The sequence below is a fragment of the Aulonocara stuartgranti genome, assembly GCF_965226115.1.
Source record: "Aulonocara stuartgranti genome assembly, chromosome: 18".
Classification (NCBI taxonomy): Eukaryota; Metazoa; Chordata; class Actinopteri; order Cichliformes; family Cichlidae; genus Aulonocara; species Aulonocara stuartgranti.
Window position 1 is genome coordinate 25,070,530 of NC_138954.1, and position 23,251 is coordinate 25,093,780.

The 23,251-nt window shown below is 42.7% G+C and overlaps 2 protein-coding genes and 1 long non-coding RNA gene across 3 annotated transcripts in view; all 3 read left to right on the forward strand.

Annotated features, from left to right (window-relative positions):
* The first annotated feature begins 1,674 nt into the window (after positions 1–1,674).
* LOC309694061 lies at positions 1,675–2,239 on the forward strand. Its single transcript, XR_014272782.1, has 3 exons — positions 1,675–1,760; positions 1,918–1,968; positions 2,103–2,239. It is a non-coding gene; the product is annotated as an uncharacterized lncRNA (long non-coding RNA).
* A 24-nt stretch (positions 2,240–2,263) lies between these two features.
* Positions 2,264–9,424, forward strand: LOC309694757 (vitellogenin-like; the record flags this gene model as incomplete). Its single annotated transcript, XM_082514965.1, has 12 exons — positions 2,264–2,269; positions 2,370–2,440; positions 2,670–2,835; positions 2,946–3,083; positions 3,360–3,534; positions 3,985–4,127; positions 5,709–5,812; positions 7,458–7,623; positions 7,720–7,905; positions 8,015–8,167; positions 8,402–8,546; positions 9,243–9,424. 12 exons carry the CDS (start codon positions 2,264–2,266, stop codon positions 9,422–9,424), a joined length of 1,635 nt encoding a protein of 544 aa, XP_082371091.1.
* A 513-nt stretch (positions 9,425–9,937) lies between these two features.
* Positions 9,938–23,251, forward strand: part of LOC309694758 (uncharacterized protein) — a 36,678-nt gene continuing 23,364 nt past the window's right edge. The window contains exons 1-27 of the mRNA XM_082514966.1: positions 9,938–9,988; positions 11,940–12,098; positions 12,195–12,379; positions 12,489–12,671; positions 12,984–13,075; positions 13,330–13,499; positions 13,605–13,758; positions 13,852–13,928; positions 14,023–14,203; positions 14,285–14,440; positions 15,031–15,164; positions 15,288–15,446; positions 15,594–15,777; positions 15,936–16,147; positions 16,371–16,559; positions 16,804–16,946; positions 17,033–17,192; positions 17,291–17,374; positions 18,506–18,643; positions 18,835–18,951; positions 19,051–19,143; positions 19,285–19,499; positions 19,636–19,829; positions 19,918–20,172; positions 20,268–20,497; positions 20,648–20,812; positions 21,794–21,871. Coding sequence (XP_082371092.1) covers positions 9,986–9,988; positions 11,940–12,098; positions 12,195–12,379; positions 12,489–12,671; positions 12,984–13,075; positions 13,330–13,499; positions 13,605–13,758; positions 13,852–13,928; positions 14,023–14,203; positions 14,285–14,440; positions 15,031–15,164; positions 15,288–15,446; positions 15,594–15,777; positions 15,936–16,147; positions 16,371–16,559; positions 16,804–16,946; positions 17,033–17,192; positions 17,291–17,374; positions 18,506–18,643; positions 18,835–18,951; positions 19,051–19,143; positions 19,285–19,499; positions 19,636–19,829; positions 19,918–20,172; positions 20,268–20,497; positions 20,648–20,812; positions 21,794–21,871 — 4,110 coding nt within the window. The 5' untranslated portion in view covers positions 9,938–9,985. The remainder of the gene's footprint in view (positions 9,989–11,939; positions 12,099–12,194; positions 12,380–12,488; positions 12,672–12,983; positions 13,076–13,329; positions 13,500–13,604; positions 13,759–13,851; positions 13,929–14,022; positions 14,204–14,284; positions 14,441–15,030; positions 15,165–15,287; positions 15,447–15,593; positions 15,778–15,935; positions 16,148–16,370; positions 16,560–16,803; positions 16,947–17,032; positions 17,193–17,290; positions 17,375–18,505; positions 18,644–18,834; positions 18,952–19,050; positions 19,144–19,284; positions 19,500–19,635; positions 19,830–19,917; positions 20,173–20,267; positions 20,498–20,647; positions 20,813–21,793; positions 21,872–23,251) is intronic.

Consider the following 23,251-nt stretch of genomic DNA (forward strand, 5'->3'; position numbering starts at 1 on the left):
GTGAGCCAGACTTTCTTCTCTTGAGCAGTAGTTCTCCAGGATGCCTGAAGGTCATTCAGAGTTATTCTTTGGACAGTGGCTGCTTTTCACTCATGTTCAGTCCAGTCCTTGTACCTTTCCATTTTTAGAGGAATGTTTTTTGTTTGTTTAAAGCTACTTAACACTGACCTATGAATCATCCAAGCACGGAAAAGGCAACGAACACAAGGGATGAACCCGTGTTCTGTGTACACATAACAGGCAACTTAGCAAAGAACCAGTTTTAAATTGTATCTTTTGACACTTTGTTAGTAGCAGCCTATCACAAAAACATAATTTGTTACCATTCCATTAGTTAGATCTATAAAAAATGCCAAAGATAACAGAAAATAGTATTTTTGCACTAACAAGGTGATTCCCAAAGAGCTATTAGCTAAAAGCTTGCCCTATCTCAGGATGCATAGTGTGTTCAGGCCTAAAAACCTACAGTAGATGAACAATATCTGAAAGCATGTCCTTCAAAAATAGCAAAGTCCAGCAAAGGCCTGATGCAGGAAATGAGAGATGCAACTACTCCTTCAGTTGATCCATCTACTGTTCATTGAAGCTTCATCAGAAATGGTCTCACTGGAAGGGTGGCTGTCAAGAAGCCATTCTGAAGGACTGGAAACAAGGAAAAAATGCTGAGATATGCCAGATCACAAAATAACTAGACTGAAAATCAGTGACAACGTGTCTGATGGAGTGTTGAATCCAAATTTGAAAATGTCAGTTCGAATTATCATCAATATGTACAGAGGAGGTCAGGCGAGAGTTACAACAGTGAGTGTCTATAGTCATCTGCAAAACATGGTGGAGGCTGTGTCATGGTTTTGAGTTGCATTTCGGTCAGTGATGCTGAGATGTGGAGATCTTGCTAAACTTGATGGACTTATAGAATGGAATTAACACAGGAAAGTACCATCAGGTATACAATCTGGAATCTGTTTGAGCACGACAATGATCCCAAAAACACTGCCAATGCAGTAAAGCATACCTGGGTAGAAAAACACACAATGGCACACTATCAGTCATGGATTGGCCTCCGCAGAGCCCGGACCTCAACATTATTGAAGCAATGTGGGATCACATTAACAGAGAACAGAACAAAAAGCAGCCAACATCCAAAGAAGAGGCCTGGAGGACTATTCCTTAAGATTACTTAAAGAAATTACAGGAAAGCTGTGTTGAAAAATAAAGATGGTCACACCAAATATTGACTTTCAGGCTTGTTAGAGGCTTTCAAAAAATGCCATACAGAGCTTTGAACCACACCCTACCAATTTTAAGTGGTTTGGTATTTATATTTCTTACTTAGTTACCTGTGTGCCGCCCCATTTTAAAAATCCTGCAAACACCCCAGTCTCCAACTCAGTATCCGTGCAGCTGCCAGCTTTGCAAAGAAATTCTCTCTTTACGTGGTTCATGTCTTATGTTTGTCCAAGTCAACAAGGGTGTAAGAAAACTTGATGTTTTGTGAGGCCCGGTGTTCTGTCAAGTGATTGGCTCAGTGAATGTTTGTAGCTTCAGTCTTGGAAGGTATTTCCTGATTGGTTGCTGTGAGCAGTATGGGTCACAGAGGAAGCCCATGTACAAGCCTGGTCATTCAGTGGCTGTGAACAGTGCTTGGTTTTCATCTCACTCATATGTGGAGGATCGGAGGCAGCCAGACCTGTAGTGGGTTGCTATGGCAGTATTGTTGTTACTCTTCAATGGTGTACTTATTTTTCTCCTGCTACATGGTAAGTTTTATGGTTTGCTTTGTTATATTAGTTCTTGAAGAGTGAATTCATTTTCCAGTCAAAACAGGGTTTGGCTGTAGTAGATGTTATGTATAGAAGTTTGACAAGGGCTGTAATGTTCTGTCGATATGCCTGAGATGTTTTTTTTCCTTTTCAGTAGGTGATTGCCTACAGGGGAAACCAAATCTCTGTGATTTAAGTTGTTCTGGTAAGATCTTTGTTACTTAGTCTAATGGATCTCAGATTTATGGATGCATGCACACTGACAAGGAGGGTTTTTTCCCTCAAAATTTCCTTTTCAATTTTTTAATTGTGTTTTATTTGCTAAATTATTTTCACTAGGATTTCCTACCTCTGAATTACTCTATCAGAAAGGGGTGAGATACACTTACAGGTATAGCACGACAATTACCAGCACCCTTCACGGCTCCACTGGTGGCAGGAATGGTCTGGCTTTGGACTGTCTGGTTGATATTGACGTGGTCTCCAAGTGTCACCTAATGATGCAGGTCAGCTTTAATAAAATAGTTTTTGCAAAAAACAACAATAAAAACGCATTATTAAATAACAAAAAATCTGATATTTAATGTGCATGTTTGATCTCTACAGATAAGGAATCCACAGATAAAACGGCTTTCCCCTCAAAAGGAGCACTCTGTGCAGCATTTAAAAAGTCTGAGGTAAAGCCAATGTATAGATTTAATACAGTTTTCACAGATGATGGCGAGTGAATGAGTGCAGAATTCCTTCTCTTCTGTTTCCTTTTGCATGTGTGTGTATGCCATTCTGTCCGCTCATTTTGGAATGCTGCAGATGTTTTTCCTGTGAATCTGATTCCCCGTTCAGATGCTCCACTTGTCTGTGTTCCCTGGTCTTGTGGGGGCCTCATCTGGTGTTTTTGTTTCCCAGGGAGTCACTGGAGAGAACACGCCTCAAGTTCTCCCTCCAGAGGGGGAAGGTCACGGCCCTCTGTCTGCAGGAGGGGGAGCAGGTGTGGGCTCTGAACATTAAAAGGGCTCTACTGAGCATGTTCCAGACGTCCCCCATGGCTTCCAAACTGACATTAGAAAATGAGGTGGGTTAGTGGAAACCGAATTTGTTTCCATTCATTTCCTAAATATGCATGTATATGAAGAAATTCTTCCCAGGCGTATTTAACTTTCGTTCACTCTTTCTTTTCCTCAGACGGATGTGTACGGCACCTGCATCAGCAGGTACGAGAGGCGAGGACTCATACTGCTGAAGACCAGGGATCTAAAACAGTGCCATCAGTCCAGGCTGGCAAACTTCTGGCCTCATTCAGTTGCTCTGAGTGAAGACACAGTAAGATTAGGGATCTTTCTCAACAGTGTTTGGAAATGTTGATATGTCATTAATTAGTGACTGACAAAGTTGGGAATAAACATGCACATGGTGGTTATTTTATGGTGTAATTCCTGTAATTTGGAATGAATACTTCTAAGGAAAAGGCAGAAAAAGGAGTGATGGTGCTAGTCCTCTGCACAGCTGAATTAGAACATATATTAAAGTGTGCATTTGAGTCATATTCTAATGATAATGAGTTTGTTTCTTCTTTGTCTTTTTGTTCTTTTTTGCTAGTCAATGCATTTGGAGCTACAGTGTGCTCAGCGCCATGGCTCTGTAATGGAAGAGGTTAACTGTACTGAGGCTGTATCCATGATGACATGGTCCAGGACTACAGGGATGGTGAAAACCCAAACAGTGTCTAAGCTACTCTTGCTCAGAGCCCAGCCAGGAAGTCCTCTAGGAGCAGGTCAGAAGACTCTGCAGTCACCTTAATCGAATCTAATCCCACTCACCACCCTATGTCCCAAACATGTCACCTGTGTGAGTTAATGAGGGTTTGATAATGGCATTCATAGGAATGGGTCAGCACTGACTGCTATACCAAGCATCTCTCTGATTTCATGAAATCTTGGGGTTCCGTTACTCCACCCATGGCTGTTTGTTTACTGTTTTATAATACACTAACCCCATGTTTGCCTCAAAATGCTGTGAACTGTGGGTCTTTCCCTCACATGAAGTCTGCAGAAGCACAAAAAGTTTGGTAAACTGGGCTCAAAATGTCTGCTAAAGAACTCTCTTGCACTTGACAATTTAACAGCGTGAGCGCATCCATGGTCTTAGCCAGTGCGCATCTCTGTGGCATTGGCTCTTACCCTTTCAGAGACCTTGATTCGTGTTCTCCTCATTGTCCCTGCAGATTCCTTAGGCACTCGTGTGCCAGCTGACCTTCAGTTTGAGGATGAAGGAGCTGCAAGGCTGGGAAAAACTAGACCAGCAACACCACAGGAAGTTGGTCAGACTGTCAGGATGTTATGCAGCCTCACCTCAGACCCACAACTGGTAGGCCATAAATGCAGCAGGTCACAATCTTTTAATTATATCAATTATACTGCAGCCCTCTTCAGCAGTGACTGTGAATAGCTTACATTGACTGCACCATGTCAGATCATTGAAGGTGTGTTTGTATATGTAATTCATGGCTGGACATCCACTGAAGGTTTTGGTGCAATAGCTCAGAGAGTGATTACTATGAATATCCTTTCTAAAGGTTAGTCTTGCTCAGCCTGGCAACTTGTTTACATGGGAGGTTTATAAAGACTTTCCCCAGACCAGCGGTTGGCAACCTGCGGCTCCGGAGCCGCATGCGGCTCTTTAGTCCTTTAAGTGCGGCTCCGCATGGTTTGGGAAAATAAATTAGAAGTATTTAGCTGAAGTGCATTTTATTTATGTTAGTTTGGAATATTTGTGATATTGAAATATAAAAATAAAAATATATTCTATTCTATTCTATTTTTTCATCGCTCAAAATAAGCGTCACACTCGCGGAAGCCGGTATACCCGCCGAAACGCCGTGCATTTATCGAGACTTTCCACTCCAGGTAGGTCAATTATGGATCTTCGGATCAACATTATGTCAGCAGCTATTCTCCACCGTGAACTATGTTAAAAACAAACACCGCTCACGCCTCACAGATGGCAGTTTACAGTCCTGCGTAAAGATGAAGGTGACTTCATACAGCCCCGATTTGCAGACGCTGTGCACAGAGGTTCAGGAGCAGAAGTCCCACTGTAAACATACCACGGCAGACCCGACGATGTCTCCATGAACATGCTTTTCAGCGTCTCTTTATTGACCACTTTTAACACACGGTTTCTGTACGCATACAGCCCGACACATACCAACACAACAGCATAGATGGTACAGACGTTAAGGCGACAAGGCGTGATTGCGGGTACCGCTTAGGTGCGTCCGCCTCCCCTGCAGCGGCGCTGCAGACCACGCCCCGCCACACACATTAACCAGGTAAAATACATATTTAGGCAGAATTTTGCAAATATCTGTTTTTAATTTTTTAGCAGCATAGTGCTTTTTTTCCAATTATTTTTTAAAAGCCAGGTCAAGGCTCCAAAAGCCCAAAGGTGATATAAGGGTGGCGGCTCACAACAGTTTTTGTTTGCTACATGGATCATTTTAGTTCAGATGGGTGTCTTTCCTTTTGTTATATTTCTTTAAGAGTTCAAAATGTGTTAATTACATAAATAAAATGTAATTTTCTCTTTCGCACTTCATGGATTTCATAAGCAACAAACCATAGTTGTTCACACAAAGCATAAAGGTAAAAAACAATATATACAGTGTTATCTTGATTTTAGATGTCAAAAAGTATTTGCGGCTCCCAGTGTTTTCCTTTGCGTGGAAACCGGGTCCAAATGGCTCATTGGGTGTTAAAGGTTGCTGACCCCTGCCCCAGACTCATTAAAATGATAAACTTATAGTGTGAAGATCAAGTGATTGGTTCACAGTTCTATAAGGGTTCATTTTTCTACTTTAACACTTTTGAAAAGCTGATACTTGACATTCACTATATGTTAGCAGCAACTTTAGTCCATATTATATATGTTTGGTTTTTCTGCTCCAAGGTATCACAAGAGTTTATTCAACTGGTGTTCCAGCTGAAAGATCTGACTATCTCTCAGCTCAAGACACTTTGGCAAGAAGCTTCTTTCAAGTGCCGCAATGACTGGTCAGTATATCCCAGAAGTTTTATAAATGAGTATCTTTTGGTTGCTCCTTGAGTTCCCTGTCAATCTACCGCCAGTAAAAAATTCTGTAAACATATGAGTATACAGAATCTATAGGCCAGGAACAACACTTTTGATACTGAAAGCTTTATGGTTCCTCTTTTCAGTCCATTTGTGGACTGAGTTCTTTTGTTCTCAGAGACTAGATCAGCAGACCACTAGCCCATGGGAGTCCAGATTGTCTCCACCATGACTATTGCACGTGTCAGTTAATAAAACATATTTCCCTTAACTGCTAGTTGGAGTAAAGCTAAAATAACAGCCAACTTAATTAGACAATATTCTGTGACTGAAATGACCCAGCGGGCCCAAGGACAGGGTCACCTCCTTGTCTATTAAACATATCAAATCTGGCCTTATCACAGTGGATTAATGATTTATTACTCACAAGAGTAACAGAAAGCAATTAGCAAGGAATTGCCAGTAAGGTGCGGCAAGAACAGATAGTGTGCAGTGTGGTTTAGTGCATGACTTCATGGCAATATAATATTATTACAATACTTTACTCAAGATATAATAATTTTGCAATTTTTTGTCATTTTCTGATATGCTGAGTATTGTAATAACATATGTGTGATTTATCACCTTTTTATGCAAATTATGTCCTCAAAGGTCAACTGTGTCCATGTCTGTTTTATATCTAATGAGATCAAATTCAGTTTGTTTGTTTTTACTGCAAAATGAGATGGTTACTAAAACCTTTCATAATTGTTGCTATAAGACACAATCAGTCTAATATCAATCTGTGTACTTTAAGGTTAACGGCCTTCCTGTTCCACAGGAATATAACCAGAAAACAATCCCCTGGCACCCAGCTGTGCTCATTTACAGTCTCATTCAGACTCATGGCAACATGCTGACAATCTGTCTGCATTTAGAAATCAGACAACAATTACAATCACTCTCAGACAACCACTCTGAGAGTGATTGCAGTAACTCCAAGTCCGACTGCAACTATTTGCAGAAAGGTTGCCTCCTATCAGGCGACCTGTGCAATAGCTTTGTAATAAAAAGTGATTCTGAGTGTGCAACACCAACAAGCTCTGGGCAACCATTTACTCACCACCCCGGAATAGGGAACACATTGAGTAGGCAACCACCGATTTTAAATGCAATGAGGTTGCTGCCCTATTTTAATCAGGGCACTCAGGCATTAGCTTGCTCTGAATTAGGAGGTAGCTTTGTCAAGCTAAGTGTTCCCAGTGCTGGATGCTTTGTTTTTGTTTTTTTGGCTGAACAGTTTACTAACTAACATAATCTCAGGATGGCATTGCATGAAATAAGCCATCTTGTTCATAGAATTCTCTGAGTATTTCAAATTATTTGATAAAATATTGATCTTTAGTGTCCCTGTACTGATACAATATCACCACAAAAAATATCACAATACTATGCTGTATTGATTTTTTTTGTCACACTCCTAATTTGTGAAATGTGAAATTTGGAACTTTGTGAGGAAGAATAATAAAAATGATGACCTAAAATATTTTGGTGCCCAGTGAAATGTCCAGTTAGTTATAGCTTAAGTTAAAATAATCAGGTATATATGAGCAGTTTGATACTGATGTTGATTAATTGTTTGGACAGGCAGCCGCTGTTGGATGCACTGCCGGCATGTGGATCTGAAAACTGCATCATATTACTGACTGACCTGATGAGGAACAAAGAGGTGGAAGAAGAGCAGGCTCTCTCTCTCCTTACCACAATAGCCCTCGTCCCTCATCCTTCGTCAAAGATCATCTCCTCCATCAATGTAGGAACCTTCTGATGACACTCATGATGACCTAAGTCTCTCATCAAAACTCACATGAAATAGGTTAGTTACCCAGATGTCTGCTCTTTGTGTTAGGCTTTAACAGAGCTCCCAGAGCTGCGGTCCAAGACTCTGTTGGCTGGATCATCTCTAGTCTATCAGTTGTGCCGGAGGTCTCAAAACTCCTGCACTGAGCTTTCTCAGGTACAGACCTTTATGCAGATCCTTGAGAAAACCCTTCAGGAGGGCTGTGAAGGAGAAGAACCCACTCAGGTGCAAGAGGTAATGCAGTGACCTAGAACTTCATCTCACTCTCCGTTTAATGCACAATGAATTGTGAGAGGATTTACATAAACAATGCCCAATTTGCATTTATTATGTTGCCCACCAGGTTCTTTATGCTTTAAAATCAGTGGGAAACACTGGTGTGTCTGCTTCTGCCTTCATTCCCCTGCTAAGCCGTTGCATGCTGAGCTCCTCAGCAGCCCTGCAGCTTAGGCTTGCTGCAATCCATGCCTTCAGACGCTTTCCCTGCTCAGCTGATGTGAGTTAATTCAGAGTTAATATTTAAGCCAGCAGTTGAATAAAATTGTGCTAAAAGATCATAAGAAACCACCCTTGGTGTTCTTTATGCTCACCATATTCTTAGACAAGCCTTCATGAGCTGTATGGTTAAGTGAGGCGATAATCAATTCCCTGTGAGCTGAGGTGGAGATGACAAGGTGAGGAGGTGAATAGGAGCCGAACGTCAGTACTGACAGAGATTTCCTTCCCTCAGAGGTCTGTGCTGTTGCAGCTGTACAGCTCTTCCCAGGAGGATACTGAGGTCAGAATCGCCGCATACCAGCAGCTCATGCGTTGCTCTGACCTGGATGTGTTTGAAGTGTTGAAGACGACCCTGAGGAGTGAGACTTCCAGTCAAGGTGGGGTTTGTGGAAGAGATGGCCGTAACAGCTTCTGCTATCAGAAATGTTTAATGGTGGAAAACAGGAAAATAGTGAAGTGCTGGACAAACAGCAGAATATTTGGTGGTCACTAAATCTCAGAATATTTCTTAGATATTCTCTGAATATAAATATTAGATCATATTTATCAATTTCCATATATCACATTAATACTGTATTCTTGAAAAAAGCTGTTTCATGTGGGAACCAAAGAATGAAGTTTTCAGCAGTGTGATCTACTCCCATCCCGAAGCAGTAAAGTCTGGGTCTGACCATTAAATGAAGATGCAGGTTAAAGAACTGTGAAGCATCTGTTTCTGAAACCAGAGACTCTGATGCACTTATCTTCCTGCTGAGCTGGACAAGTGGCGAGGGTCACAACTTCTCTTAGAGACAGTTTTCACAGTTCTGTGAAGAAACTGTTACATATAAAAAATAATTTTTTGAACATTCTGTCAAAAAACAAAACAAAGTCATTTAGATATAACCCCAAACTCTTGAGTGATGGCACAGATTGAATTCCTTTCTGTGTATCTTAGAGGCGCATGTTTGATTTATGTTTATTTGCTAGGATTTGTTAAGGAATGTAAGGGAATGCAATAATGTTTCAGACTTTTACTCGGCTTGTCTGTGACCTGGCATGTCTTGAGCTCTTCCCTTATTCTATTTCTCTAGTGGGCTCATTCGTGTGGAGTCACCTGACTAATGTCCTGAGGAGCGAGGACCCCGCAAAGCAAGCCCTCATTGAGTCGCTGCCCGACGACATTATCAGCAGAGATTTTGAAGCCGAGTTTTTAAAATATTCCTCCTATTCAGACTATACTGTCTCATCAGGTATTTCAATTTTAAAACTGTAACTCATTTTCATATATCTGCACGATACACTTCAGATTTGGAAGCAAATAAAATGAGGTGCTGAGCAGTGTCACTATACCAGGAGGGTGATAATGCATTTAAAGGTGCACAAATATATGTCTTCTTATATTACTTTATTTTCTTCTTTTGTATTTGTTTTAGCCGTCGGAATCAAGAATGTGGAAACATCTTTAATTTTCTCCCCAAAATCATTTCTACCAAGATCTGCTTCTGCCAACTTGACCGTGTATTTTCATGGCAGAGCCCACAACCTTCTAGAGGTGAGTTTAATGCACATCTTATCTTTTACACTTTACGGTCTTGAAAAGTGATATTTCGAACGACTATATTTTGTTCCCTGACTTTAGGTGGATCTTCATGTTGAAAATGCTGAACCATTTTTAAAGAGCATCTTTGGGCAGCAGCAGACAGAGAGAGAAAACGCAGCTCAAAGTGGAAAGCACGAGGCCAGGAGCACAGGGAGAAAGACGGACGATGGGCGTAGAGGAGAAAAAGAGACGTGTTTATCGAGCACGGACAGCTACCTGAACCAGGCCCGAGAAATGGTGAGGTCAAACTGTTAGTTTAGAGGTGTAAGTCATAACGTATGATCTGAGCTTGCTCAGGAAGATTTTTGTCTGAAATCCAAAGATACTCTGTTTATAAAAGCAGACCAATCAACTGTCAAACTCATCCCCTGACCCTTAATCAGTGGCAGGTCTACAGGACACTCTTCATACTCCCCGTACCTCTTTCCAGCTTTCAGTCTGTGTGTTTGCACTTGAAACGTTGTTGGTTGGTCCAACTAAAACATAAAACTTAGCACTAAAAACAAGGAAATTTGTGTTTGGTCGATTATTTCTTTGTTGTACTGATGCTTCTTAGCAATAAATCTTATATCATTGGAAAGCCTGTTTATCTGGCCTTAAATGGCGCCACATTCATAGGAAAACTTACAATTATGGGTTGAGCAACAGAGTCGAGTATGTAAACAGCTTATTCTGCTACTGGCTCTTGTTTATAGTGTTGGATGATTGAAGTATGAAGAAACAAGATATACTAGCAATTTAACAATTTATTCATTTAACAAACACGGGCCTCAGCAGCGTGTGGCCACACACTGCTGTGGTATGGCATCCATCAGCATTTGTCACAGGGCAGCCAGTACATGTCACAGATACAGATACACCACATCCAAGTGCTATATCCCATAAGTGTTGATGTTGAGCTCAGGACTGCAGACAGGCCATTCCATCCTCTCCACTCCAAAATTCTGCAGGTAGTCTCTGATAAACCAGCTCTGTGATGGGAAGCTTTGTCATCTTGCAGGATAAAGTTCAGTCCCAAACGCTGCACTTACTGGATTGAAAGAGAGCTGTCTGTCTCTAAACCCAGACAGCTTGAGGTTGCCCTATGGCACGGAGCTCTTTGTTCCAAATGTGGCACTAGTTAAGGGGAAATAAACAGGCTCTCCAACAGTATGAGATTTAGCATTAGTACAACAAAGAAATAATCAGCCAAACGCAGATGTCCGTAGTTTTTGTGCTAAACTTAAATATAGAGTCCAATGTAAAAGCTATCAATCATTCTGTAGTCTCCAGAAAAAGTGGAAATAATGAAGTGGTAATTTTAAATGAAATAAGGTGTATTCAGTAAATAAAAAAACAAAACAAAATGCTGGATGGATGGATGGATGGATGGATGGATGGATGGATGGATGGATGGATGATGGATGGATAAATGGATGGATGGATGGATGGATGGATGGATTGATGATGGATGATGGATGGATGGATGATGGATGGATGGATGATGGATGGATTGATGATGGATGGATGGATGGATGAATGGATGGATGGATGGATGGATGGATGGATGGATGGATGGATGGATGGATGGATGGATGGATTGATGATGGATGGATGGATTGATGATGGATGATGGATGGATGGATGGATGGATGGATGGATGGATGATGGATGGATGGATGGATGGATGGATGGATGGATGGATGGATGGATGGATGGATGGATGATTGATGATGGATGGATGGATGGATGGATGGATGGATGGATGAATGGATGGATGGATGGATGGATGGATGGATTGATGATGGATGATGGATGGATGGATGATGGATGGATTGATGATGGATGAATGGATGGATGGATGGATGGATGGATGGATTGATGATGGATGATGGATGGATGGATGGATGATGGATGGATTGATGATGGATGGATGGATGGATTGATGACGGATGGATGGATGGATGGATGGATGGATGGATGGATTGATGACGGATGGATGGATGGATGGATGGATGGATGGATTGATGACGGATGGATGGATGGATGGATGGATGGATGGATGGATGGATGGATTGATGATGGATGGATGGATGAATACAAAATATGAATATAAAAATTGTAGTATGAGAAAGTAATCACATTCACTGCCGGTGAGTCAGTAGCTCATATCTTTGTTACTTTATGGAGTTTTGGGGTGTTTTTGCAGTTGTCTGGAAGAAAGAAAATGGATGCAAACATGCCCAACTGCTGGGTCGGTGTGAAGGTGTTTGGGAATGAGCTCAGCATGTTCACATGTGAAGATCTCTACAATCAAATCAACCAGGTGTCGCTGAGCATGGCTGGACTGGCTGTCAGACTGCTCAAGGTGGGACCCCTGTTGTCATGTGTTATTACAGTCTGTTATCGCCGACTCTTTACCTCCCGTTATCGCCCTGATTGTCTCTTCCACTCTAACCTTCAGGGTCACGAGGTGCAGCTGAACCACAGATCCATGTTGATGACAGAGGAGCTGGCTTTGCCATCTCTGTCTGGTTTACCCATCAAACTGGGCGTCAACATGACCTCTCTTCTTTCACTGCATCTGAAAGGCAGAGTCAATTACAGGGATTATTCCCATTTCTCCCTGAATGGATACATCAAACCCAAGTACTTAAACGTTACCAAATGTCACATGGGCTCATCTTTCTTCACGGTCTGTTTTTTTTGGTTGTTTGTTTTTTAGTGTGTCAGGTGAAACTTGTCTGTTTGTTCTCAGTGCCTATGTGAGTCTCGCGGCCAGGATGGGGGTTGACGGAGCTCTGGGTCAGGCTGCGGTGGAGTGGGTGGCTGAGCTGAGGAGCTCCACGAATCTGGACGGCAGCATCCAGCTGCAGGAGGGGCAAGATTTCAGGGTCACGCTTAATACACCCGAGGACTTAATGGACATCTTCTCTCTCAGGTACACATTAAAAAATTTCCCCTAATAAATCCCCTGTTTAATGAACGTGTGTGTTTTTGTGTGTATTTACTTAATCAAAATCCTTGTTAAGCATTAGGAGACAGTTTAGAGAGGGTTGAAGTGTATCGTGTGTATGATGCACTGTAAAATCTGTCAGAATTACAGGATGGACTCAGGATTCCAGCTGATTAATGGCATTACCGTAAAAATTATTTAAAAAACATGAAATACAACTAAAAATTTGTTATAGTTGCTTTGTTAAAATTTAAAGACGGGATTGAGAATGAGTGATGATCTTTTTTTTGTTCTTAGCTCGAGAGTGTTTCAGCTCAGCGGAGACCACAGAGAGGAGATAAAGGGGCCAAAGAGTCGAGTACAGAAGACCACCTGCACACCGAAAACCTGTGAGTTCTACAAAAGCGGTGCACTTTTATACGTGTGTGTGTGTGTTTGTGCGTGTGTGTGTGTGTAGTTTAATTAAGGAAGTGCACTTCACTCTCCTTTGTTCACAAAATCACAATCATATATTATATGTTTATAAAATTAATCTAAAGTTGTCTGATTCAGTTCATTAACTGCCTTTCTCTGATTATTGTACGTTATAATATTTAGTAAGTAATAGTTATAGTATTATAAGTACATGTCTGGTTCCCTGCAGGGTCCAAGATGGTGGGTTGGCAGCTGTGCTCCAACACCTCTTACCCATCCCTTGCCACAGGTGTTGCTTTCCTCCCCTCTGGACCAGTGCACCTCTCCTTCAGACTGCTGAAGCTGGATAGAGGCCTCCATTACTATCTGCTTGAGGCTGCTTATTCAGTACATCATCAGGTGTCAGACAGCATTAAGATATGCATGTGAAGCCCTTCCACTGAGTTTATTTTATCTGAATAAAGCTGATTTTGTTATTTAGTCTCACAGTGGTTTGTGTTTCAGAGAGGGACCTGGCTTCCCAGGGAGGCCTCCATCCACCTCCTGCTAGCCACTCCTCAGTCCTCCATCCCAAGAGACATGTCTCTGGATCTGGCCTTCAGCCCTCGCAGACTGCTGCTGAAGATCATTCATCCTCTGAAAAGCATCCATATACATGGTCGGCCAGACGAACAAGCTAAGACCACACCCGGTGTTTGGATACATTTATGAAAATGTGTTTTGTCCTGTTTTTTTTGTGTTTTTGTTGCAGGTCAACTTGAGCAAGAGAGGAACACTAAGTCAGCAAAGCTGGAGCTCATGATTGATGGTGTTCATCATTACATCATGGTAAATATTGTTCTCAAGTTTTCAAAAATACATTCGATCAGTTTTATCTTAAATAATTTCCCAGTTCTAAAAACATGTATATCATCCACTGCAGGGTTTGATGGACACCCAGACCTTCCTGTCGGAGCAGAGGACTCGCTACCACCTTGAAGCCAAGATGGCCCCCGATCGACATCCCATGATCCTCTCTGCTAATATAACTCGTGGGCTGGGGGGCAAAACAAGCTTTTCTGCCACTGTGAAAAATGTCTTCAGAGAGCCTGCATCACTGTTGGGTACTTTTATAGTTGTCTCTAAAATCTCTGCTACAATAGACAGTAGACAGCAGAAAACATGCAAGTGATATGTGCTTTTAGTGGCCCTGGAACGCAGGCGGGATGGCAGCAGCAAGCAGTACTCTGTGGAGGCGGAGCTCCTCCTACCTGGTGTAGTCGGCAGCAAGACGCTCGGGGTGATGGAGCAGAGGGGCTCACTGTGGAGCTCTGTGCTCAGGCTCAAGTATGGTTTGGGAGGTGAGGTTTCGTTTGCAGATGGTACAGGACACTTCAAACTGTTTATACCCCAAAACACACAGTCTTTTAAAAACAGGAATATCTACTTTCATCAAAAGTTAACAAATATCGCAGATACGCCGCTTTTTAAAGCTTTGTTTTTATACTGTTTAGATTGATTTGTAATGTGTTTGGTAGCGTTCATGTGCCTGACGTTTTTTCTGCAAACACAATAGCCCAAACAGTTTTGAATGAATTGTGATCAAACTTTGTAGGTGTGCAGAGTGGAGTCATATTAACAATCCATTCAAATTTGGCTAACATCCACCCAAGCCTTCGACGTCAACTCAATGACTTATTGGTCAAAAATTGACAAAAAGCTTCTAACTTACAAACTATGATTCTTACAAGAGTAAGAAAATACCATATAAAGATTTAAAACGTCATGTCACATTTGACCTTTGACCTCTCCATCAAGCTCAATAGATTGATCTCAAGGTCAAAATGATAATAATGCTATATAGAGCTATTTAAAAGCAGGAAGTAGTTCTTATCAATACAATATGTCTGACAGGTCATCACTTTCCTATTTTATTTGGGCTTCCCTGCAGTTGATGCTCGCCACCTCCATCAGGAGTGCTACACATCTCAGAGAGTGAGGAGCGAGAGGGATGCAAACCTCACATACATCATGAGAGCCGATCATGAATTCTACTGCACCAGCACCGCTCCTATTAACCATAAGGTACCCGCAGACACATTTAATTTGAAGCCGCTCTGCTTCATGTATTACAAACAGCATAAGCTGGCGGCGCAAGTTATCTCCGGGTGATTGAAAGCATTCCGGTTGTTTGTGCGTCCTTCTCAGATCCACCTCAGGCATGAGGAAAGCTTGAGCCATGTTAAATCATCTTTGGATATTAGCTACGGCAAACACTGGGATGAGATAAACAACAAACACACGCTTCTCCTGAGCCAGTCTTTCAAAAACCAGTCCACAGAGAATCACACCCACTACACTCTGGAGGTAACCCGACCTGAATTCAGAGCTTCCCGTTCTCTCTGTTAGCCCGGGGGAGGCTTTTTATCCCAGATGACTTCCAAAGCAGCAGATTAATATTTTCTGTGGTCAGAATTAATACGGCTACCTTCCCTTTCCTTAATCTTATTCCAGTTCAATCTCCAGGCACCGGAGAAAAACATGAACTACAGGACTCAGCTGCTACACTCTCACCTGACACAGCAAGGCTCTGAGAGAAGCACTCATTTAAAAATCAATTACAACAATCTGATGCCGCTGGTGGCTGGATTACACTGGAAAAACCCTCCTAAAGATGCCCTGCACAAGATATGGGAGGGTAAAAACAACTCACAGCCATCTTACATTACAGCATGCTTAAGGTCCACTTTCTCTTTTCATATTCCTACGTTATATTTCTTTGATATACTAAATTATTTTTTAAAGTTTGCAGGAAGTTGAATATCAGGATTACTTATTTTTCTTATTATCGTTTAGGATCGTTTAATATGGACACACCATGGCTGTACATTTACACTGCACATAAGTTAAACCAGCTGCAGAGCCAAACGCTGCAGCTGACCTCTGAGCTGACAGCCAGCAAGTGGCTGACCATCCGTAACCTGGTCCTGGAGGGTTTTTACAAGGACAGGGGGAGAGAGAAGGAGGCCCGATTGGAGCTCTACACGTCAGCAATCACCTACATCCAAGTAAGGAGAGAATAAAGTGCTCTGCCTGAATATCACCATTTAGTTATTAATCAAATAAAAATAGATTTTTGAATTTGTGGGTTAAAAAAAGTGTTCAAGGCGACGCTTAAATAAAATCACTTCCACACTGGAGTGAAGTAATTATAAAGATAAAAAAAAATATTGTGTGTTTATGAAAACTCCACCTTTAAAAACACACGCCTCTTCCTCTGCCCTGCCTCAGGCGTGGGGCTGGGGTTTGCTGGGGAAGCGGAGTGTGAAGGCCTCGTGCTCCTTGAGCTCGCTGTGGACTCCTCCCCTCCAAGGAGACATTTCTCTGGAGGCCTCTAAATTCAGCCACACCCTGCAAATGGCCTCCACCTATGGCAAGCAAAATGTAACCCTCGCTGCTGCCCTGACCGCTGCTGATAAGGTGGGTGGAGACGCTGGGCTGCTTTTGTGGTTTGGGCGTGTTAAATGTGTGTTTAATTATAGAATGAAGCCATCATATTGTGTTGATTGTAAAAGTCTGAGATCACAACAAGCATGAGAGATAACCCGTAACCACCAACTGTATTTAAAAGGCCAAAATCGCACATTTTGATAGCGTAGGGCCTGAAAAGGTTAAAGGTTGTGCTGTAGTAACAAATCTGCCCTTTCATTTGGATGTGATGAAGAATTTGAAAAAGAGGCAAGGGATTCTGAAGATGACCTACACAAATCCAAAGAGTCTACCCACTGAAGTGGAGCTCGAGGGAGTAGTAGAGGAGCTGAAGAACGACAAAAGGATGTATAAGAAAACTGCCATGCTCCAGCTCAGGTCTGTGCCGTAACTTACAGATTACAGATATTTTGAGAAATGACCGCAAGAACATTGCTGACTTTAATAGTCTCCTTCTTGCACAGACAGCCCTTCCAGACCTTTCCTCCAACTCTCCTCCTCCGGGAGACTTTCACCGTCGACCTCCTCAATGGCCTCTACGTCCTAGAGTCCAAAGCTGGTTTCAGTGACAACAGAGAGGTCGTCCACACCCTGACCCTGGGCTACCGACCACCGAGCCCTTTTGTAAGTGCTGTGTAAGCTAATAATTCACCTGGGCATTTGAAAGAGTGAAGTGGGCTGTAAACAGTGATCCTCATCTTTAAATGTGATCTCATATGTAGGTTTGTTCTGCACTCATCCACCCTTTCAGCGCCGACGCTATTCCATCAGACTCGGAAATCTGTGTGACCGTAACCAGCAACCAGGTAACCTGCCAACCTTTAAAGGAAAAAAACAAGATCTAACATAGAGGGTAATCAGCTGAACCCCAAGAGAAGGCCCATTGTCTGTGACTCCAATGGGTCCATCACTGCAAGCGCTCCACACTTTAGCATAATTGGTAAATCAAGATCTGAAATGATGAGTGAAAGATTATGTGACATTTTAATTTTTCTGTCATGTGACTGTAACTGGCAATGTGAAAGACTCATTGCCAGTTTTTGCAAACACTTGATTAAGATAACTTTAGAAAGAGAACAAGAGAGCATATTACTCCCATAGTAGCCTCTCTTCATTGGCTCCCTCTTAAATCCAGAAATTGGCTTAAAATCCTCTCCTCACATAAAAGGTCTCAAATAATCAGGCCCATCTTAAAGACCTCATAGTACCACGTAACCTCAACAGAGCACTTTGTTCTCAGACTGTTGGCTGACTTGTTGTTCATAGGATATTTTAAAAGTATCCTAGCCCCTTTAGGCGCCTCTTCTATAGAGCCAGCTCTTAGTTTGGATTCGTGACACAGACGCTGTCTCTGCTTTTAAGATTAGGCTTAAAAGGTTCCTTTTTGATCTGCCTCTGAATCCTTGATTTGTTGTGCTGCAGTCTGAGACTATTGAGCATTTCTTTTTTCACTCACTATGTTTTTAAATCCCTCTTTACGTTTAATTATTAGTTACTATTAATCTCTGGGTCTCTTCAATGATGTATGTGTTGTTCTCGCTCTCTCAGCACTCTTTTTCCCCCCTCACCCTCAGCTGCCCCTCCCTGAGGTTTCTTACTGTTAAAAGGGAGTTTTTCCTTCCCACTCTCTCCCCATATGCTTGGTCATAAGGAGTCATCTTATTGTTGGGGTTTTCTTTCTAATACTGTAGTGTTTACCTCACAATATAAAACACCTTGAGGTAACTGTTATTGTGATTTGGCGCTGTATGAATAAACTGAACTGAACTGATTGTATTTGGTATTTTTTAACTTTATCCAGTATCTTTTGAAACACAAGTGCCTGAAATATATAAGTTTGGCAATTGTGCCAAGAATAGTGTAGATGGATAATAGTGGAACATACTGGCAACATTGACGTATTAGATGTTGTTTCGGTTTTGTGCACTCTTCTTCAGAACCAGAGAAATATACAAGGGAGGTTACGAGTTGGAAGCAAGGAGAGACTGACTTTCTCAGGGCAGCTTCAGCTGAACCCTACGCATTCAACTCACCAAGCAATAAAAGTTAAAGGCAACTTTTTCCATCAGCTCCAGGTAAGCGGGCTTCGCTCTATCCTCAGAAAAGTGTTTAGGTTAAAGAGCCGCGTTTATGTGCATGATGCACTGGATGGTGACCGCAGTCAGCAGTGCAGTAAATGATGTACGTCTGCTGCTGACAGTGAACGGTGTGGTTTACAGTAACGAGGCCAAAGTTATGACCGGTTAATCTGTTATTGCTTTTACAGCTGCAGCTCCCCTCCTCTGCTTTAATAGAGGGAGATGTACTTTGGACCCCAAAAAGCAACAATGACTTTGATTACCAGGCCAAAGGGAAACTAAGAATAGAGCGGCAAGAGTGCCAGGTGAGTAAAGCAAACACCTTGTGCATTTGATGAGCCGACATTTTTTAATTAATTTCTGGTTTCTAAGGCTTTCGTGTTTGTTTTTGAAATTCCTGTCAGCTTTCTGTGCAGCTGAATGGAACATCAGGCAGAGTTGGTCTGTATTCATCTCTTCGTCATCCCTTCAAATCAAAGATTCCCAAAACATTGGAGGTGGGCTGATTTGCATTATTTTTCCTTTAGCGTTCTAAAAATACACATGTTAAGATCTTGCAAAAAATTCAGGTTATGTGAAACATTTTCATTTTGGGGTATTAGTTCAGTCGATGTACTGTTTGACCTGTCAATATGAAGGCGTCTGCAGACATGTCCATGGTGACTGGCAAAGGGAGCAGCTCGGTGCATGTGAGGGCTGACGGGAAGGACAAGCTGAAGCTGAATGCGGACATGTCCCACTACATGCAGACGGGAGACAGAGCTGTAGGGCTGAGGCTGAACTTATCCCAGAGCCTGCTACCTACAGCCACGGATCTACATGTAAACATAGCAGGGAACGTGTCCTCAGACAGGTTTGTCTGTTATGTTATTTTAAAAAAGCCTTTAGTCTAGTCCTCAGTCACACAGTAACTAACTCTAAAAAAACCTGCTTTCTCTTATGGACCTTTGACCTCTTTTCCATGATCATCTTCCTCCTGTCTCCTCCAGTGTCTTTCTACGTGGCTCCTTCACACAGGGAATGCAGGCTCTGCTGGCCCAGCTCAAGGGGTCTTTAAAACACTCACAGGGGATCCAGATGGCTGTGACAGGGGACTTGAGGCACACGGTGACCAGCCTAGATTTCTTGCCTCCAGTCCTCGGGTTGGATGGAGCATTGGGGCAGTCTGACAGTTTAATCGAAGGTAGACCATAACTTGTGTCCTTTACTTTAAACTTGCCTTTGCCTGTAAAGCGTCACAAATGACGTGTAATGCATGCGTGTTGTTGCAGGACAGCTGAGAGTTAGATTGATGGAGACAGTGTACAGCGTGGAGCTGCGACACCAGCGAGATCCCGGAGCAGCTTTGGAAGGAGACGATGAAGAAGGGATGATGGAAAAGAGGTCCCACAGGACCCACGACTGGCTGTGTGTTTGGTCCGGGGAGGAGCATTTGTGTGTGAATGCAAGCCATCAGCAGGGGAATCAAGGCACAGGAGAGGTCTACACACGACTTTCTCACTCTTTCCATGTGCTGAGAGCCACAGGTGATCATTGCAATAGCCAAAGAATACATACGCAGCACTTTCTACACATGTATATATGTCCCTGTCTGTGAGTTTCCCTTGTCTTCTGAGTACAGGTGTACCTCCTAACAGTAGTCTTGAGGCTAAATGGGCCCAGGAAGGTGATGGATTATCAGTCCTGGGAGAGCTGCAGGTTGGACTTGAACGTCTTAGAGCGGAGTTTCATGGAGGCAGGACAGACCACACCAACCCCCAGTGGGTATTCTCCTCTAGGCTGCAGCACCAAGTCGAAGCCCTGCTTAAAAGAGGCCTGACACCCTCCTTTGAGGCTAAAGCGCATTACCAGGTGCAGGACTGTCCTTTATTTTTTAATTCTTGCCAAGAGCATAAAGTAGTCGGGAAGCAATTGCATTAATAAGTTCTCTTTCTCAGGATATACGGTGTATAGCTGTAGGCTGCTTTCCTTTATTCTTATATTTATTTTTCTCTCTCTTAGTCAGAAACAGAAGGACTGGACACAGGCTTGGTCCTTTACATGGAAGATGTGAGAGTTGCTGACATCCTTTTAAAAGTTGGATCAATAAATACAACACCTATTTTGGTAGTGTCTCTATGGCAACAGATGATGCTGCTCCAAGGACTCGTACCCACTTCCTTACAGGTATATTTATTTAACACCGTTTACACATGTACACTCACAGAATCGGGCTATCACTGTAAAAGGAAAACTGTGATTACTTCTTTGTACCTACCCATGATCTTTAAATATGTGAGCATCCAAAAGGTCGATGATCTATGAATCTATATTCAGAGAAAGATTACAGATACAATCATTTAAATTAATCTCAAAATGGATAAATGCAAAAAGGACACAGATATGGATCTGTGATCTTCACTTACATTGTTAGTTCCCTAAGATAAACAGGACCAGCTATCTCTCCATTTTCTTAACAGCTTGTCCGTGTTAGAGTAATGAAGGTGTTGGGGTGGAGCACATGCCTGATGGGTCACCGGGCCATTACAGGTTACTATAAAGAGAGAGACAGTCACAGCTAAGCCAAGTTTAGACTCACCGATTAACCCGACATGCAAATCTCCCGCTAAACGCTGCACCTCCGCTCGCTGTGTGACAACAGCACTTCTCCAGAAGCTTTTGAACCCATTAGTTCTTATTTGTTCCATGAATGAAAAAAGGTACAGTAAAACAAATCTTTGACGTGCCAGCAGACAGTTTTTGTTTCCACAGGAAAGAGCCAGACTGGCTGTCTGTAGCCCTTGTGCTGAGCTGCGCAGATGCTAGATGTATCTTTATGTGTGGAAGGATGAAAGATTGAAGGATTTTCTAGCCTCACTCTCAAAAACAAAGAGTGATTTTTTTTTTAATCAAATGGCAAATATTGTTGTATACAAGGCAAAAGTTTATTCTGTTACAACTAAGAGCACTCAGTGATCATTAGTGTCTTAAAAAAACACAGAAATGCTGTTCAACACTAAACATATGTGTTCCATAACAAGGGCTCAGATTATTATGTTATGGCACTGCAATATTTTTATGTGGCTGGTCTAAAGTTCAGTGATTCCTCTTCCATCTCCTCCTTGAAACAAAAAACAAACTTTGCCAACGGGGGTTTTGTTTTCACAGATGAACTGCACAGGGGACGTCACCACAGACAGGCTCTCCGCTCACTGCTATGGAAATGTGGCAGACAGCCCGGTGGAGGTACGAGCCTTTCGCTCCTATAGACCACACAACAGGCTCTGCTATGGCCTCTCGCTTGCTCACTTAAGGCTTAGTGCTCATGCTAAAGCCTGTTACAGTTCCAGTGGCCGAAAGGAGCTCAGAGCTAACCTCACTCATTCTTCTGTGCTCTTACTTACATATTTGGGGGTTCCCACCACATCTGGTGTTAGGTTCCTCCTCCGGCCTGGCCCTGAGAGGTGGGTCCTGGGGATGGGGATAGTGGTCAGTCTGTGGAGAGCAGATTTGAATGTGGGACTGAGGTTGGAGAGACCTGGGCAGTATTGCTGGCACGGGCTTCTTGAGTATGGAACCCACAGTGCTACTCAAAAGGCTAGAGTGACAGGACGGATGAGCCTAGAAAGGTGGTGCCACATCTTGGGAGATGTTCGTGTAGTATGGGACTCTCTGAGATCCAGTCTAGTCGTGTCCCTTCGATGCACGGGGGTGGGGCGGCTGGTCTGGAGGCAGGTTAAAAGCATAGAGGGGGGTAGATCGCATAAAGCCTCTTTAACTGTGCATGCACAGGGAGGAAAAGATGGACTCAGAGGATCTCTGAGCCTTCAAAACCAGCATGACTTCCTCCAAGGCCTCTTGTCTGTATCCCTAAAGAACCATAAAGCTGAGCTGGGTTGGAGACTCCAGCACCAATGGGCCTACCTTGGAACAATCATCCCAAACAGATTGGACTGTCATGGCTCAGGTGAGCTTCTTGATACCTCCCTTGCTGGAAGCGCTCGAATCTCTGTCAACACCCGCTCTGCACAGATGAGGATCACTGCTGCCTGGGAGCCCTTCACCTCTTTCAGAGCTGTACTTCAGCAAAACCTGCTAGCTACTGCTCGTGTACCACAGGAGCTCACTGTTAGCATGGCGACCTCAGCAAGGCAAGCCCAGTTTGAGGTGGAAAGTGACGTGTGCTCCATGCTTCTCCTGACCAGTCAACACAGAGGGGGAACGAGCAGGAGGAGAGGGTGGATGCTTTTTGCCCGAGAGCGATGTGTCTTACTAAAGGTTAGAGAGGAAACAAGGAGCAGTTGAAGGAAACTTGTTTCCCACCTGAAGGAAAGCAAAAGAAACATCTTCACTTTGGAGATGACTCTTTGTTTTCCACTGCAGTGTGAGCTGCATTGAAAACACCAACAATGAATAAAAAAGCTCAGTGGCTTCAATGAATGGTAACTTTCTAAGGACTGGTCACTCACAGGGCAACATAAAGCTTTAGCTGTGAAAGTTAAATCTACCCCCATAAAATATGTTGCAGATATTTATAGTCCTCTTGGGATCTATTTTTGATTTGATCAATTTAACCTTTCCTCTAATGCTACCATCAACTGAAAAATAAAATGTAAAATTAGAGAA